The 16,179-nt window shown below is 41.3% G+C and overlaps 1 protein-coding gene across 7 annotated transcripts in view; it reads left to right on the forward strand.

Moving 5' to 3' along the window:
• Positions 1-16,179, forward strand: part of Crebrf (CREB3 regulatory factor) — an 89,592-nt gene that overhangs the window by 52,768 nt on the left and 20,645 nt on the right. For all 7 annotated transcript variants that reach the window (XM_037200647.1, XM_037200644.1, XM_037200649.1 and 4 more), the window contains 2 exons: positions 13,743-13,937; positions 15,922-16,111. In XM_037200647.1, coding sequence (XP_037056542.1) covers positions 13,743-13,937; positions 15,922-16,111 — 385 coding nt within the window. The remainder of the gene's footprint in view (positions 1-13,742; positions 13,938-15,921; positions 16,112-16,179) is intronic.

The following is a 16,179-nucleotide window of genomic DNA, read 5'->3' on the forward strand; positions in this document are numbered from 1 at the left end:
TGAGTTAGATCATTATGGTGATATATCAAAAAAAAAAAAAAAAAAAAAAAAAAACCAAGAGGGGTAGAGAAGAGAATCAAGAAATCATTTATCAAAACACATTTTAGTATCTGTTTTATGTTAGACATTGTGTGTATTAGGTATTAGTTATATGGAAATTAACACAATCCTTGCCTTAATGGAATTTACCATTGCAGTGCTGGGGATGGAACCTTGGGCATTCTGTATGGTATGCTGTGGCTAACTCTACCATGGAGCAGCCTCCCTAGAGTCTCTCTCTTTTATTATCATCTTTATTTTTTGAGACTGGGCCTCTCTATAGCCCTGACTATCCTGGAACTCACTATGTAGACCAGGGTGGCCTCAAACTCACAGGGATCTGCCTGCCTGAGTACTGTGATTAAAGTACTCCTGAGTACTGGAATTAAAGGTGTGCAACACTATACCAGGCTCTCTCAGAGTCTCTTCATATGTTTATGTGCTGTGTGGCTTGGCCAACTAGAGATGCAGTGTGGGAGGCCAGCTCCCACTTTATAAAAGGGTTCCTATGAGGAGGAGAGAGGGATTAGAAACTTTTAGATAGAAAGATAGCAAAGAGGAGACAGACAGAAACACAGAATAGTTTTGGGAGGACCTGGATCAAAACCTAACAGTCCCTTCTGCCTCTTCAAAAGGACTTTTTATAACAATGCCAACGGGCAGGGCAAAAGACCTCTCCCTTGCTAGATCAAAGCACACCGCACAGCCAAGAATAGACCCTTCTAAACGCCTGGTAACCATATGTAGTCAAATCATCCCCTTATGCAGCCCTGCTGGATAAAGCAAGCTCAGATTCTCAGACCCTGAGTAAGTTCTCACTAGGAAACCTCTGTGAGTCTCTACAGTTCCCCCTTCTTAATATATTAAAAGGCCTAATATATTAAAGGGCCTCTCAGACCCCTCAGATAGATTGTATCTGCCTTTTTTAGATTTTAACAATATTTTATTTTTTTTAACTCCAGCATTGTAAAATTCAGTTACCACAGTCATGATTTATACAAGTCCCTATTCTACAATGCAGTCTTTTGTTTATTTTTCTTTTTTTCCCATTTTATTTGTTTGTTTGTTTGTTTATTTATTTATTTTTCTATTATCAGCTTGATACAGTATAAATTCTTATCCTAATAGTGAAATGTTTCACTGAGACTTGCCCAGTAATTGAGTAAAACCAAAACTTATTATAAACCACAGTCATCCTAGGGTCCCCCCTGCTATTTGGCCTTCCTGGTTCTGTAGGTTGCAGTCTGATTGTTCTTTGCTTTATATCTAGAATCCACTTATGAGTGAGTACATACCATGTTTGTCCTTCTGGGTTTGGGTTACCTCAACTCAGGATGATATTTTCTAGTTCTATCCATTTGCCTGCAAATTTGTATCTGTCTTAAGTCATCCTTCTTCCCTAATCAGATTTACCCATCATGGAGATACACTTTCCATCAGTCAATCATACTCTGTCTTAGGTTGGCAGCTAGCAAGAAGAACTTTACCTGTCTCTGACTACCAGCCTCTGGCAGGATACAGAGCTTAACTCAGCTCTGACTCAGGTCCCTACTAAGAGTTTGCAAGTAAGTTGGGACAACCACAGTAATCCCTAGAGCTGCCATACCTCCCAGCAAAGGAGTAGAGGATGACCAAGATTGAATGTCCTTTTAGGATGGGTCTAAGATGTCTATAACAGCCTTAGCTGTGCCAAGCCCTTTTTAAAAATCAATAAACTCCTGATGCAACTGCATCAAACTTAAAGACTCCCTTAGCTTCACCAAAGCATGGTTCCGCAATATCAACAGATTAACATAATTCTAGTATGAGTATTACTATACATATTTACAACTAGTATGAATTACTATACATGTTTACAATTCTTACAAACTTACATTCGAAAGCAAACTATAGGACTACTTTGTATACTTTAGCAAACATTCAAAAGAGATCTCTTAACAGAATTATTTACATTTTCTTCAAACAAGACAGAGGGTACATGAATTGTGAGTCAGCACAGTTAAAATTGTAGGTGAACTCAAAACTTTCATTTCTGAAGTTCGAAGTTCAAAAAGTCAGTTCTAATAACAGTCTTATAGTTCCCCTGAAATCAGAGCCTAATTCATCATTGGCTCTGGAATCTTTATATTCAACTCCCCTGCCCACCCCGGGATTTGGTGAGTGTCAATGCCAGATGCTGTAACACTCAAGGTGGTGCTGCCCCCCCCTTCCTGAACCACTTTCCCCGTCAGGCCCTCCCAGCTATCATGGAGCCAGTTGTGGCGCACTGCCATGGTGGAAGTATGCCCAGTAGCCAGTTGCCGGCCAGGGGGTGGTCCCTTTACCCAAATTTGTTGTAGCTCCCCTGAATACAACAATTCAACTAAGTTCAAACAAGCGTTGCTGAAACTTCACTCTCAGTTACAGCAGCACTTTCAGTTAGCATTCCCTAGGAGAGCTGCCCAAGGGTCAAGGTGGTTGTCAAGGTAACTGAGCTGCTACAGAGCTCTTTAGGAATTAGGAACCATCTCTTAAAGGAGCCATGCATTGGTTTGCCACTAGAATCAGAAGTGGTGTGGCTCCAGGCTCTGTTTCATTACAACTTTTACAGTCCCAGACCTTGAATACCAAATAGCAACCAAACTCTTTCTTAGCAGTCTGGGGGGCCCCCTTAGTCTCATTTCCCCAGACTGCAGGATGGAACATCAATGTCAGGAATACTGGTTTGGTTGCTCTTACTCCAAATCCTCTGGGGGAGTGTCAGCAGCTACGGCGTCATCAGAGTTGACATTCCTCTGTTCCATGCACCATACCAAGTGCTCAGGCAGCCATTGAGCTTCATTTTCATCTTGTGAAAAAACACAAACATTCTCTTGACCCTATATTAAAACAGAGTCAGTACCCTTCCATAATCCCGTGCAAGGACCTTTCCATTTCACCTGAGCGAAAGTCACTCAGGTGCCATCATGCCAAAATCTATCCATGGCAGATTGCTCATGGACATCCACATTCAAAAAATTCAGAACGAAAAGCATGATTCAGTGTATTATGTGGTAACTGAGGGTACAATGCCCTCCTCTTAATTATTTGAAGCAGCATCTTGAGACTGCCATGAGCTCTTTCCACCATGCCTTGTCCTTGAGTATTATAAGGAATACCTGTTTGGTGCTCAATTTGCCATTGGGAACAAAATTGCTGAAATGCTTTACTACTATATCCAGAACCATTATCAGTTTTAATAATTTTTGGTATTCCCTTATAGGAGAAACACTTCAGTCAGTGAGCAATTACATGTTCTGTAGTTTCTCCATGTTGTACTCTAGCCATTAAAAATCCCAAATAAGTGTCAGTGGTTACATGTACATATTTTAACTTGCCAAATTCTACAGTATGAGTGACATCCATTTGCCATAAATGATTAGGAAGAAGACCTCGAGGGTTTACCCCCAAGTGAGGTACAGGAAAATATTTTGGATACATCCCACATTGTTTATCTGTTGAGCAACTTCCCTGGTACAATTGAATTGCTTTCTTAGACTTTGCTATTTTGATCATGAAAAGCATGTGACTGTTGAGCTAATTCTACTTGGGATAACACAATTATCTATGTTAATTTGTCAGTTGTTGCATTACCATCAGCTAAAGGACCAGGAAGATTGGAATGAGCTCTAATGGGACCCACAAAGCATGGTAGCTTTCTTTGGTGAATAGCATCTTGAATTTGTTCAAACAGCATTCTAACTTGACTATTACTAGTCTCAATGCATGGAACAGTTTCTATAACTTGAAGAGCTCTATAAATATATTGACTATCTGTATATAAATTAAATGAACTGTCTACAAGAAACTGAAATACTATATTCGCCACTCATAATTCTACTGTCTGTACTGAAGCTGGGGTTGTTTATACTACATAGCTTTTCCCATTGACAACATAAGCAGCCCTCCCATTGGAAGAACCATCAGTAAAAACTAGCATAACATCTTTTGTTTGTTTGTTTATTTGTTTGTTTGTTTTTAAAGATTTATTTATTTATTATGTATACAGTGTTCTGCTTCTGCTTGCATATATCCCTTCAGGCCAGAAGAGGGTGCCAGATCTCATTACAGATGGTTGTGAGCCACCATGTGGTTGCTGGGAATTGAACTCAGGACCTCTGGAAGAACAGCCAGTGCTCTTAACCTCTGAGCCATCTCTCCAGCCCTGTTTTTTTTTTTTTTTTGGTTTTTCGAGACAGGGTTTCTCTGTGTAGCTTTGCGCCTTTCCTGGGACTCACTTGGTAGCCCAGGCTGGCCTCGAACTCACAGAGATCCGCCTGGCTCTGCCTCCCAAGTGCTGGGATTAAAGGCCTGCGCCACCACCGCCCGGCTTGTTTGTTTTTTGAGACAGGATTTCTCTGTATAGCTTTGCGCCTTTCCTGGATCTTGCTCTTTAGACCAGGCTGGCCTTGAACTCACAGAGATCTGCCTGTCTCTGCCTCCCGAATGCTGGGATTAAAGGTTTTACAGGCTCTTTCGTCACAATCTTAGGAAATATAAATGAATGCATTTGAACGGATTGTAACAATTGATCAGCTGGAAACTGATTACCAGTTTGACCTAGAAACTGAGAAAAGGCAATTGCCCAAGAATCATTATTTTGAGAAAGCCAATCCATTTGCTATTTTGTAAAAGGAACACTAATCACACTTGGTTCTTTGCCAAAATAACATCTAGGTTCAATCCTGCTTTTCTGTACCAAACAAGCTACCGCTTCATAATATTGATTTAATGCTTTAGCTGATGAAACAAGAAGATGTAACCATAAAAGAGGACTGTTTTGCCATAATACTGCTGTAGGAGTATGTCTAGTGGACAACATATGTGTGTGCCAGGATAGATAATAATTAATATAATGTATTTGCTGATAATGAATAGCATTCTCAACCTGCAAAAGAACCTGTCTACCTTTTTCAGTTAACTGAGCAAATTAGGATCACTATCTCCTTTTAAAAATCATGTAAAAGTTCCAAATCACTGGCAGATAATTTTAAATAAGGTCACAACCATTGAATGTACCATAATAACTTTTGAAAATAATTTAAAGTTATTAATCCATCCTTTATTATTTCCAGTTTTTGAGGCTTTATGGTATAATATATATGTTTCTTATGGTATAATATATATCCTAGATATTGAAAAAGTGGCTGTCTTTACACTTTCTGGAGTGATAATTTACCTTATATGAGTAAGGCAATGTTAAAACTGTCCAAAGGTGTCAAGCAAAATTTCTTCATCTTTATGTGCAAGCAAAATATGATCCATATAATGAATAATATAAACTTGCTGAAATTGATCTCTAACTTTTTGGATAGCTTGAGCCACAAATTTCTGACACAGTGTTGGGCTATTGACCATTCCCTGGGGCAAAACCTTTCAATGAAATCTTTTCATGGGCTCTTTAAAGTTAACTGAGGGAACATTAAATGTAAATCTTTGGCAATCTAGAGGAGCCAAAGGGTTAGTATGAAAACAATCCTTTAAATCCAAAATAATTTTATAAATATCTTCTGGTATGGCTGTAGGGGTAGGCACTCCAGGCTTCAAAGCTCTCATTGACCGTATGGTCTCATTAATTTTCCTTAAATCCTGTAATAACCTCTATTTCCCTGACTTCTTTTTAATCAGGGAAACCAGAGAATTCCAGGGAGAATTAGAAGGTTCGATATGGCCACCATCCAACTGTTCCTGTAATAACTGCTAGACACCTTGTATTTTTTCTTCTTTTGAGGGGCCATTGATCTATCCACACAGGATAGTCAGATTTCCAAGTTACAGGATCTACATGGAGTACAGGCTGCTTAATAACCCTTCCTAAAAATACTCTAATCCATTCCTATTACCCCTTTCTTTAGGGAGCAAAGACGACATTTGACGATCAATATATTTTTTTTTTTTTTACCAACTCCTGGTCAGGAACCTTTTGTTTAGTTAGTGATGACTGTATCGGGGCTATATAAAAATACTCCCATATGGCTCATAACAGCTTGACTCCACAAATTTACAGTCAAGTGAGGGACAATGTATGGCCAAAAAGTTTCTTCATGACCTTCCTTATCTTTCTGGGAGAGTTCATTGCTACTTTGCTCAGAACTCTGAGTTTGACCAGTCCCTTTCAACTGTGTGATAGTTTCCATCTTTGGCCACATGGAAGGCCATTGACTAGCAATGATAACAGACAGATCCACACCCATGTCTGAAAGACTGGAGAAACTTTTTCTGTTTATAACCAAAGTGAGTTCTGGATGCTATGGACCTATGGCTTGTAGCCAATAAGCATCTGATGAACCAATCCAGCTTCTCCTCTCTTATCCCCCCCCCCTTTTGTTTGTTTGTTTCTCAAGATAGGGTTTCTCTGCGTAGTTTTGGTGCCTATCCTGGATCTCACTCTGTAGACCAGGCTGGCCTTTGCACTCACAGAGATCCGCCTGCCTCTGCCTCCCGAGTGCTGGGATTAAAGGCATGTGCCACTGCCGCCAGGCTCTCATCCCCTTTAACTGGATTTTTTGTTTGTATCTGAGGAACTAAAATTAACTCTGCAAATCTCTGTCCTGTCTTTGTTACAGAAATTCCCTTGGTTGAATGAGTTATTACCTTAATTTCTCCCACATAATCATTGTCAATTACTCTAGGAGCAACAAAGACCCCCTGCATGTTGGTACTTCTTCTTCCCAGCAATAACCCTACAGTGCCTTCCAGCAAAGGCCCATAAACACCAGTAGGGAGTGCCTGCATCCTCATTTCAGGAGTCAAACTGTATAGATGGAAGAGCTGAAATCTAATCCAGCACTACCTGGGGTTGCTCTGTAGAAGTCCTGAATAAATTTCTTTGCTGGGAGACTGACTACAGAATTACCCCAAAGATCTACTTTGTCGAGGCCTGGGGCTGGCCCTTCCATCTGTTTCCTGAAATGGATTCCCCTGGGTATCTGTCCTTGATAGACCTCTGTTAGCCCAGTGCGTCCCTCTTTTGCATCTAAGGCACAACCCACATTCCTTATTGATATCCCTTAAGCTTTTCCCCCTTTTAGGACACCTCTTGACATGTTGTCCCACCTGGTCCGCACCCAAAGCAACTTCACGATGATCTGACAGCTTTCCCTTGCCTAGAGCCATAATTTCTTTGCTGGTAAAGAACATCCATGACTGTTTTCCCCTGTAATGCCTCAGCCATGACTATCCCCTCATTGTACAAAGGCCCTATATCCAAGCAAAGTCAAATATAGTCAGAGAAGTTTCCTTTCTTTCTAAAAGGTCTTAAAGTGCCCTGACAAGTGGCATTAGCATTTTCATAGGCGAGCTGTTTAACAAGCAGAAGTCCAGCTTCTGAATTTCCAGTTAACCTGCCTGCTGTTTGCATTAGCCTGGAAACAAAAATCCTGAAACAATTTATCAGGCCCTTGCCTTATCTTTGATAAATCCTCAGTCTGTCTTCCAGATGATAGAAGCTTATTCTGATAGACCCCAGACCCAGGGTACTACCTTCTCGAGGGGGTGCCCCAAGAACCCAGACTCCAGTCCGGTTGATGCAACAGCACGAGGTTTTTATTGAAGCATCTGTACAGATGGGCTACTCTTGTCCTGAGAGCAAGAGTCGCATCTTACTGCAGCGACATGGGGGTTTTTAAAGGAAAAACCCACAAAAGCCATAAGATTACAATTTCCATACAATTCTGTTTCATAAGATCATGGTCTGGTTACAGAGTGATCACAGAGTGGGTAGAGTCTCGTCCGCATGTACATTCTTCCTGAAACCTCAAGGAGGGTATCAGGGCGGGAGTGGAGTTTACACAAAGGTCACAGTGGTCCTTCCTGGAACACTTGCAACTATCCCAGTCACAGTTGAGCATATCTCTTAACAGACATCTTTTTACATTGTTACATTGTGGCAGGGGTGGTTGAACAGTGGCTGAGTCAGCTTGCCCTTGGAACTAGATTTTTAGTTTCTCATTTCCTGGGGCTTGGGGAGATGTAAGCCTGAAGGGTTAGGGTCTTTCATTTCCAGGCCTTTTTGGCAGGTGCATTAACCTGAGCATACACTGCCATATCAAAATTTTAACTGTTGACTTGTCTTCCAATAAGGGTCTTCTCTGGAAAGTAATGGGAATCTTCTGGACCTTATTTATTTCAGCTCTGGCATGACATTGCTCCACAAACTTGCTTTTCCACGACAAATAATCTCCACCTGACAGGCAAGCTCTGGCCATCTGTTTCCAGTCCCCAGGAGGCAGGGCTTCTAAAGCAAGGTTTTCTGACAACACTGTGTGAACAGAGCCGTTGGGCCATATTGATTAGAGGCCGTTTTTAAGTTATTTTAGGCCAAGCGGTGGTGGCGCACACCTTAATCCCAGCACTCGGGAGGCAGAGGCAGGCAGATCTCTGTGAGTTCGAGGCCAGCCTGGTCTACAGAGCAAGATCCAGGAAAGGAGCAAAGCTACACAGAGAAACCCTGTCTGGAAAAAACAAAAAAAAATTGTTTTTTAGTTGTTTAAAAGCAATTGGAACATGCACTCACACAATATTTCCCTTGACATCCTGCTGCTCAATTACGGGAACGTATGAAAGCCTTGCACTTCCTTCCCTCTGCTAGCTGCTTCCCTAATACTAACTTGAAGGGAGATGCAGGATTAAGAGTGAGGGTTTGCCATGTTCCAGGAGGTTTTTGCGCCAAGGCAATTATGGGCAACTTTGCCATTCTGATAAGTGATCCCCCAGGTGAGTCTAATTCCCTAATTCCACCCCATAGAAGGAAGATGAGTGCCCTTCTGAGAAGGAGAGATTACTGTCTCTCAAGCCCTTCAGTTTCTCCCTTGTTTCATCCCAAATTCCTTAAACTTGGCTTCATGGACAAGAGAGAACTGACCCTGGTTGAATGATGTTGTAAAACTGTTCTCATCTTGTGGCAGCTCTGGCGGAGCAGAGGATTTTGTTCCACTCGTATCCACCTCAGGGAAAATTTCCCCCTGCCGCTCGGGATTTAGATCTAAGCTGTCCGGAATTAATGCCCACAGGCCAAAAGTTTCCACGGCAATCTTTTCTGTCTCATGTTCCTCATAATATTGTTCCATTTTGGCTCTGATTCTCCCCCAGGAGTCTGCATCCAAAGTCCCATAGTTGAAAACCAAGGACACAGCTCCTCTATGAACTCCAAGAGCCTCTGTACTTACTGTGGTTCTACTTTAACTCCCCTAGTTTTCAAACTCTCTACAAACAAATATTCAAACATCTGCTTACTAATTCCCTGTCCCATAGCGGCTTTTCTTTCTCAGACTGCTAAGTCTGCAGTGGCTGCTTGTTTCTGGACACTTTTCAGGTCCAGCACTAGGGAAATTCTACTCTTACCCTAAGTTTCTTCATAAACAGTATTCCTATACCTAAACCCTACAATTTTTCCTAATTTCATAGATAGAAATTGAGAGAGAGAGAGAGAGAGAGAGAGAGAGAGAGAGAGAAACCTAGATGGAGAGAGAGATACTTGCTGCAGCCTAACTTTTCTATATACAGTTTTTGCTCCCGAAGAATAAAATACCACTGCCTTAACACAAAACAGGATATGTCCAACTGCTTCCGTGGTGATTCCTCCCCCACTTACTTCCTCTGCACCCAAGTCCCTAGTTCTGGCACCATGTGTGGGAGGCCAGGTGCCACCTTTTAAAGGGTCTGTGAGGAGGAGAGAGGGATAAGAAACTTTTAGATAGAAAGATAGCAAAGAGGAGACAGAAACACAGGATAGCTTTGGGAGGAACTGGATCAAAACCCAACAGTCCCTTCTGCCTCTTCAAAAGGACGTTTTATAACAATGTCAAGGGGTGGGGCAAAAGACCTCCCCCTTGCTAGATCAAAGCACATTGCACAGCCAGATATAGACCCTTCCAAACATCTGGTAACCATGCCGGTAGCCAAATCATCCCCTTATGCAGCCCTGCTGGATAAAGCAAGCTCAGATTCTCGGGCCCTGAGTAAGTTCTCACTAGGAAACCTCTGTGAGTCTCTCTAATGCAGAATCATGGTTTTGTATAACTTAGCCACAGATTCATTTGGAGCAGGGGGAGACATGTTACAGAAATGTGTTCCTTAGAGTATATTTTGTGAGAAAAATAAATGGCCCTGAATGTTAGACCAGTGATGTGAGCATGTCATTTTATCTGCATTCTGCTTGGTCACTGTGGCCTTTATATTGAAAGCATATGGCTGGAGACACTCTATGAGTTGGGGGTGGGGTGGTGATAAATTTATGGGACACGTTAGTGGAAAAGGTTGGGTCAGAAAGCACAAATCCTAAATGGTCTTTTAATATAAACCCAGGGCCAGATATCAGGGTGAAAGCTAAAAGATCAGAGGAAACAAGCCACAGCCACTTCTCACCTTGCCAACTCCGTAGCCAATTCTTTCTCCACAAATCCTCAGACCAAATGCTCCTGTCCTCAGCCAAAAGGCCTAGTTCCTGTCTCCTCATGCCTTATATGCCTTTCTCCGCCCAGCCATTTCATTTCCTATCTTAACCTTCCTAGTGCCAGGATTAATGGCATGTGTGCTTCCCAAATACTGGGGTTAAAGGTGTGTGCCACCACTGCCTGGTTCTTCTTTCTCTCCTAGACTGGATCAATCTTATGTAGCCCAGTGTGGCCTTGAACTCAAAGAGATTCAGATGGATCTCTGCCTCCCAAGTGATAGGATTAAGGGTGTGTGCCACCACTGCCTGACCTCTGTGTTTAATCTAGTGGCTGGCTCTGTCCTCTGATCTTCAGGCAAATTTTATTAGAGTACAACAAAATATCACCACAGAAAGCTGGCATCCTAAAATACTCCTTGGGAAAAGATTGTACACATAAGTAAATTGAATAATCTTTTGGTTTATGTGGGAGGAAGAAATAAACATTGTAATGACTGAGTGAAATGAGCAAGACTTTTAGATCACTCAATCTGTTAGTTAGGTAAGGGAGTGAGGCTTGGACTCAGAGCTAGGCTCCTTGAATCATAAGACCTGACTCATCTTAATTCTGCTAATCATGCCAGACCTCTCCCATCATGTTAGCTTGTGCAACTGAGGCAATCTCTTCCTCATGGGCTCTTGGAGATGTCAAATGAATTGCATGAGTGTTGAGTGAATTAAAGGGCCTTGCAGTAGGCAGACTGGCCATGGTAGATGCTGTCTAAGGGAACATACTGAAATATGGAGGGAAAGGGGGATTGCTTGAGGAAGTGGAATCAAATCTGCCCCTATGCTTTGGACTAGAGTAAAATTCTGTAAAACACTGCTTATGGATGGTGCTAGTAGGCAGACAGGATTGTTTGGCAGGGGTGTGTGATCTCTGTGAGTCAGTAATTTTTTGTGTAGCTACTATGAAGCAAGTGCCAGTTAAAAATGCTTCTTTTGGTAGCACAATGTGACCCTTGCCTCTTTTTCAAAGCTTGGTTGATAACTAAAGCAAGGTAAAATCCTTTAATCTGAAATAAAATATATACATAAGTAAATATGTCAACACACTTAGCTTGTGCACCATTTAAAATTTTTTATTACATTTATTGTGTATGTGGGGCATGCCACAGCACATATGTAGAGGTCAGAGGATAATTTGTAGGAGCCAGCTCTCTATCTGCCATATGGTTCTTGGAGATCAAACACAGGTTTGACAGCAAGTGCCTTTACCACTGATGCATCTTACTTGCCCATGCACCTTTTTTTTTTTTTTTTAAGAGAAGAACCTAAGGTTCATTGTCACACCATGTTCTTCATTGCTTTTGAAGAAACAGATATTCTATAATGGTTGTGACATATTTTGGTCAGGGGTGAAGTGGAAGCCCATACAGCATATACATTATACCCTGCTGTCTAGATGTCTACACTCTGGAGGGTCAGAAAAGGAAAAACCTAACATTACATTCTCTATGTTGTTGAACCACATAGGAATGTTCTATAAATGTGAGGAATAAAAGCACAAGGTTTATCTGCACCACTGCTCAGATACATTCTGCTCTTTGAATTTATCTTTTTTAATCTTTGAATTCATCTTTTTTAAAATTCATCTTTTTTTTTTCTTGGAGTACAAACCCTCAGCCTCACACATGCCAAAACAAGTGCCCAACCACTGTGTTACAATCTTGACTTCTTTTTAAAATCTTGTTTGTTAAGGTACAATTTTTATACAGCAAAACTGACTCTGTTTATGGTGTGCCCTGTAAGAGTACCTTGTTTGGGTGTATGGGTTTTGACAAATGCATGTAGTCCTTCATGTAACAACCCCTGCAAACAAGACACAGAAAGTATTTTGATTACCCCCTAAATTCCTTCGTGTTCCTTTATAGTCATACCCTTACTCCACATGAACCCCCAAGAGCCAGTATGTCTCCTTACTTCTGCCTTTATGTAAATAGAATCGTACTCTCCTGATTGTGATTCTGAAGAAACCTTGATAAAATTCTAACATTCAAAGCTTTCACCCAATGAACAGGTGTCATCACTTTCTAGGGATAGTTCCAGAGTCATGTTTCAGAAGGAAGATGTGGTCATTTTTCTTGGCACCCACCTCCACTGCCTTGTGGAGTTCATCTATGATAATCATTCTCTGAAGGCATTTTAGGTTACTAGACATCCTATACTAACTTTGATCAATAGTTCTAGCAGCTCAGAATTAAGTGTTTTCTGGAACTTCTCATTAGTAAGGGAAATATACCCTTCACTGACTGTAGAAGAAGTACCAAGTCTACTAAAGAGTGACCTGAATGGATCTGTACATTTATTTGCTAGCCTGGTTGAGGACTGTCATTTCTACTTTTTCAAAAGGAGTAAAATGAAAGTAGGTGGAAAATCACTGTTGCTTATGAAACTGGGACGCCACTGTAGCAGTGTGCACAGCTGTTTGTGGGCAGACATTCAGAAATCACAGTGCAGTATCTTAAGTACCATTCTGTAATAATGGCACCTTTATATTTACAGACTATTAGTTTCTATAACCAACCTCATATAGATATGACCTTACATAATTAATACAGTGCATTGCTCTTGTACACATGGAATAAATGTACTTGAACTCTTCCAGGCCAGTTTTGTCTAACCCCAAATCAACGTGGTAAACTGGGGTACTTTTTTTCCATTGGTGATTTTTCCATTGGTGACAGCGTCATTAAACTTTCCAAAAATTCAAATTATACACATATATGTGAATACTTCTGTGGAAAGGTCAATGTGTATCACAAGTGGTGGCATTTCTTCCAGGTTTTGCATCATCTGAACAGATTTATAGAGACATCCAGTGTACTTGATTGTTAAAAAGCCAGACATCAGTGAAGTTACATTTCTATTGTGGTGCCTGGTACCATTTTTTTTTATTAGTTTCTTAGTATAATGGCACTTTGATTCCTACATTTGTATTTAATTGTCTTGTTACTCATGTGAAGATACTGCAGTATCTCATGCTAACTTCAAAAAATCGAAGGGAAGCCCACGTCAGATAGCTGTGTAGTTATATGTTTATTAATTTCTAGATATTTATGTGTTTGAGATTTACATACTGGACTTTATAAACCTGATGTAGTATTTTTGACATGTTAGATGATGCTTCCGATGAAAGAAAATGCCTCAAGTTACAGATAGAAGGATCTTTTTGTTTTTTTCTGAGAGACTTTTGAATGTATGGAGCTTGACGGTTGTGGGACCATTTTTTGTTTGTTTGTTTGTTTTTAAGGTTATGAAAACGACTCTGTAGAGGACTTGAAGGAGATGGCTTCTGTATCTTCTCGGAAGAGAGGGAAAAGAAGATACTTCTGGGAGTACAGTGAGCAACTTACACCATCACAGCAAGAGAGGATTCTGAGGCCATCTGAGTGGAACCGAGACACCTTGCCAAGTAATATGTACCAGAAAAATGGCTTACATCATGGTAAGAGGAGTTCAAAAATATTTAATTCCCGTTTCTCTTTTTTAGTAGATGGAGGTATTTTTTGAGCCTTTGAGATGGGGTCTTCATATGTAGCCTAGATTTGCCTCTAACTGTGTAGCCCAGTATGACCTTGAACTTTGAATCCCTCTGCCTCATTCTTCCAGATTCTAGGACTATAGGTATATGCCACCATACCTGTCTGGTGTCACTGTAAACATAGATAATGAACCATAATGCTTGGTGTGCTTGGGTTTTCAGCCCTTTATAGTTAATGGAGAGGGCATTGAAGAGAACTTTTTCTTACATATAGCTTCCATCAGTATGGAGAGCCATCATTTCTGATCCCCTGTTCCTCCACTTACTCCATGAAATGGCCAAGAGACTGCTGGTTCTTGACCTGTCCAAAAAAAAAAAAAAAAAAAAACAAGCAACACACTAGGGAGAAAGCAGAAGACCTCCCTCATCACTCTCTTCCATTTTCATCCACCCCAGTCTTAATTTAATGGGGAGATTGAATTGTAAAATGTGGTGGGGAGAAAAGCAGAGGGGGAGAAAGGACACATGGTTGTGGAAAAAGAGTGGAGAAGGGGAGTTTATAGGAATCAGGAGAAGCTTATGGTTTAGGTAGATATCTTAGGGTTTCTACTGCTGAGACAAAACACCATGACCAAAAGGCAAGCTGGGGAGGAAAGGGTTACATTTCCACATTGCTGTTCATCACTGAAGGAAGTCAGGACAGAAATTCAAATGGCAGGATTCTGAAGGCAGGAGCTGGTGCAGAGGCCATGGAGTGGTGCTGCTTACTGGCTTGCCTCCCATGGCTTGCTCAGCCTGCTTTCTTAAAGAACCCAGGACCACCAACCAGGGATGACACTTCCCATCATGGGCTGGACCCTCCACCATTGATCACTAATTGAGTAAATGCCTTACAGCTGGATCTTAAGAGGCATTTCCTCGACTGAAGCTCCTTCCTCTCTAATGACTCTAGCTTGGACAAAGCCACCGAAGACAGTAAATCAAGACTGGAATTGTGAATCCAGAAAGCTGTGATTAAATAGAATTTCTTCTGTTGTTTTCGCATTACTACCAAGTAGGCTGCCAAAAAGGCAGAGGGAAGGTCTGAACGACTCAGTAAAGAGTGCACACTCACGCCATAAACTTCACTTGCTGAGCATTTTGGAAGACAAGAATTGGCCCCCAGTCTGTCTGTTACTCAGGCTTTGTTTTCCTAGTCCCAGATCTATACTCTACCACCTCTCAGGAAATTTTTATATTCAAACTTTTTTTAAAAAACCAGAACTGAAAAAGTAAAGTCCAGTAAATAATTCCAGGTAGCTTGTGATGAGTCTTAGGAAAGCCATTGGGTGTACTGTAATACTTGAAAGTAATGGGCTGGGACTGGGGTGTGGTTCAGTGGTCATGTTTACCTAGTATGTATGAGGCCCTGGGGTTCATTGGGTTGAGGCGATTAGAAGATGGGAAGGAGAGAGGGGAGGGAGGGAGGGAAGGAGCTGAAGAAGAGCTTTTAAAACAGCGTGATCCCCTTTTTGTCTGAAAACTTATTTGTTCCCAGAATCACAACTTGGTTTAGGTAATTTGCCTGGATTTTTGTGTACAGTTGAACTCTTGTTCCAGCCAGAGATGTCAGATACTTAGTCCTGGTGTGCAGAGTTAGGACTGTTATCCTGGGTTCAGACCTAGAGCAGAGCAGCACTGAGACAGTATTTAATCCAGGGCTTCGTGCTTGTTAGCCAGTTACTCTGCCACTCATTGAGCTGTAACCCTAGGGCCCTTTCATTTTTCTAGTAGCAGGACTAGACAGAGGGAGAGCTAGCCCTTCTAAGTTAGGAAGTTAAACATTCTGTGTCTCCTGAAATGTGCCAGGGCACCTCAACTGAAAAGTGGCTGGTAGTGGTGGCTATAGAAATTGCATGTCTTGTTCACTAAAAGGATCTAACTTAAATTCCCTTCAAATGACCTATAGGGAAATATGCAGTTAAGAAGTCACGAAGAACTGATGTGGAAGACCTGACTCCAAACCCTAAAAAACTACTCCAGATTGGTAATGAATTACGAAAGCTGAATAAGGTGATTAGTGACCTGACTCCAGTCAGTGAGCTTCCCTTAACAGCCCGGCCAAGGTCAAGGAAAGAGAAAAATAAGCTGGCTTCCAGGTAAATTCTAATGATGTTCACCCATGTGAGTAGTCTCTAGGGGGTAAGATTAGACCTTGAGATTTTGT

The sequence above is a fragment of the Peromyscus leucopus genome, chromosome 8b (assembly GCF_004664715.2).
Source record: "Peromyscus leucopus breed LL Stock chromosome 8b, UCI_PerLeu_2.1, whole genome shotgun sequence".
Classification (NCBI taxonomy): domain Eukaryota; kingdom Metazoa; phylum Chordata; class Mammalia; order Rodentia; family Cricetidae; genus Peromyscus; species Peromyscus leucopus.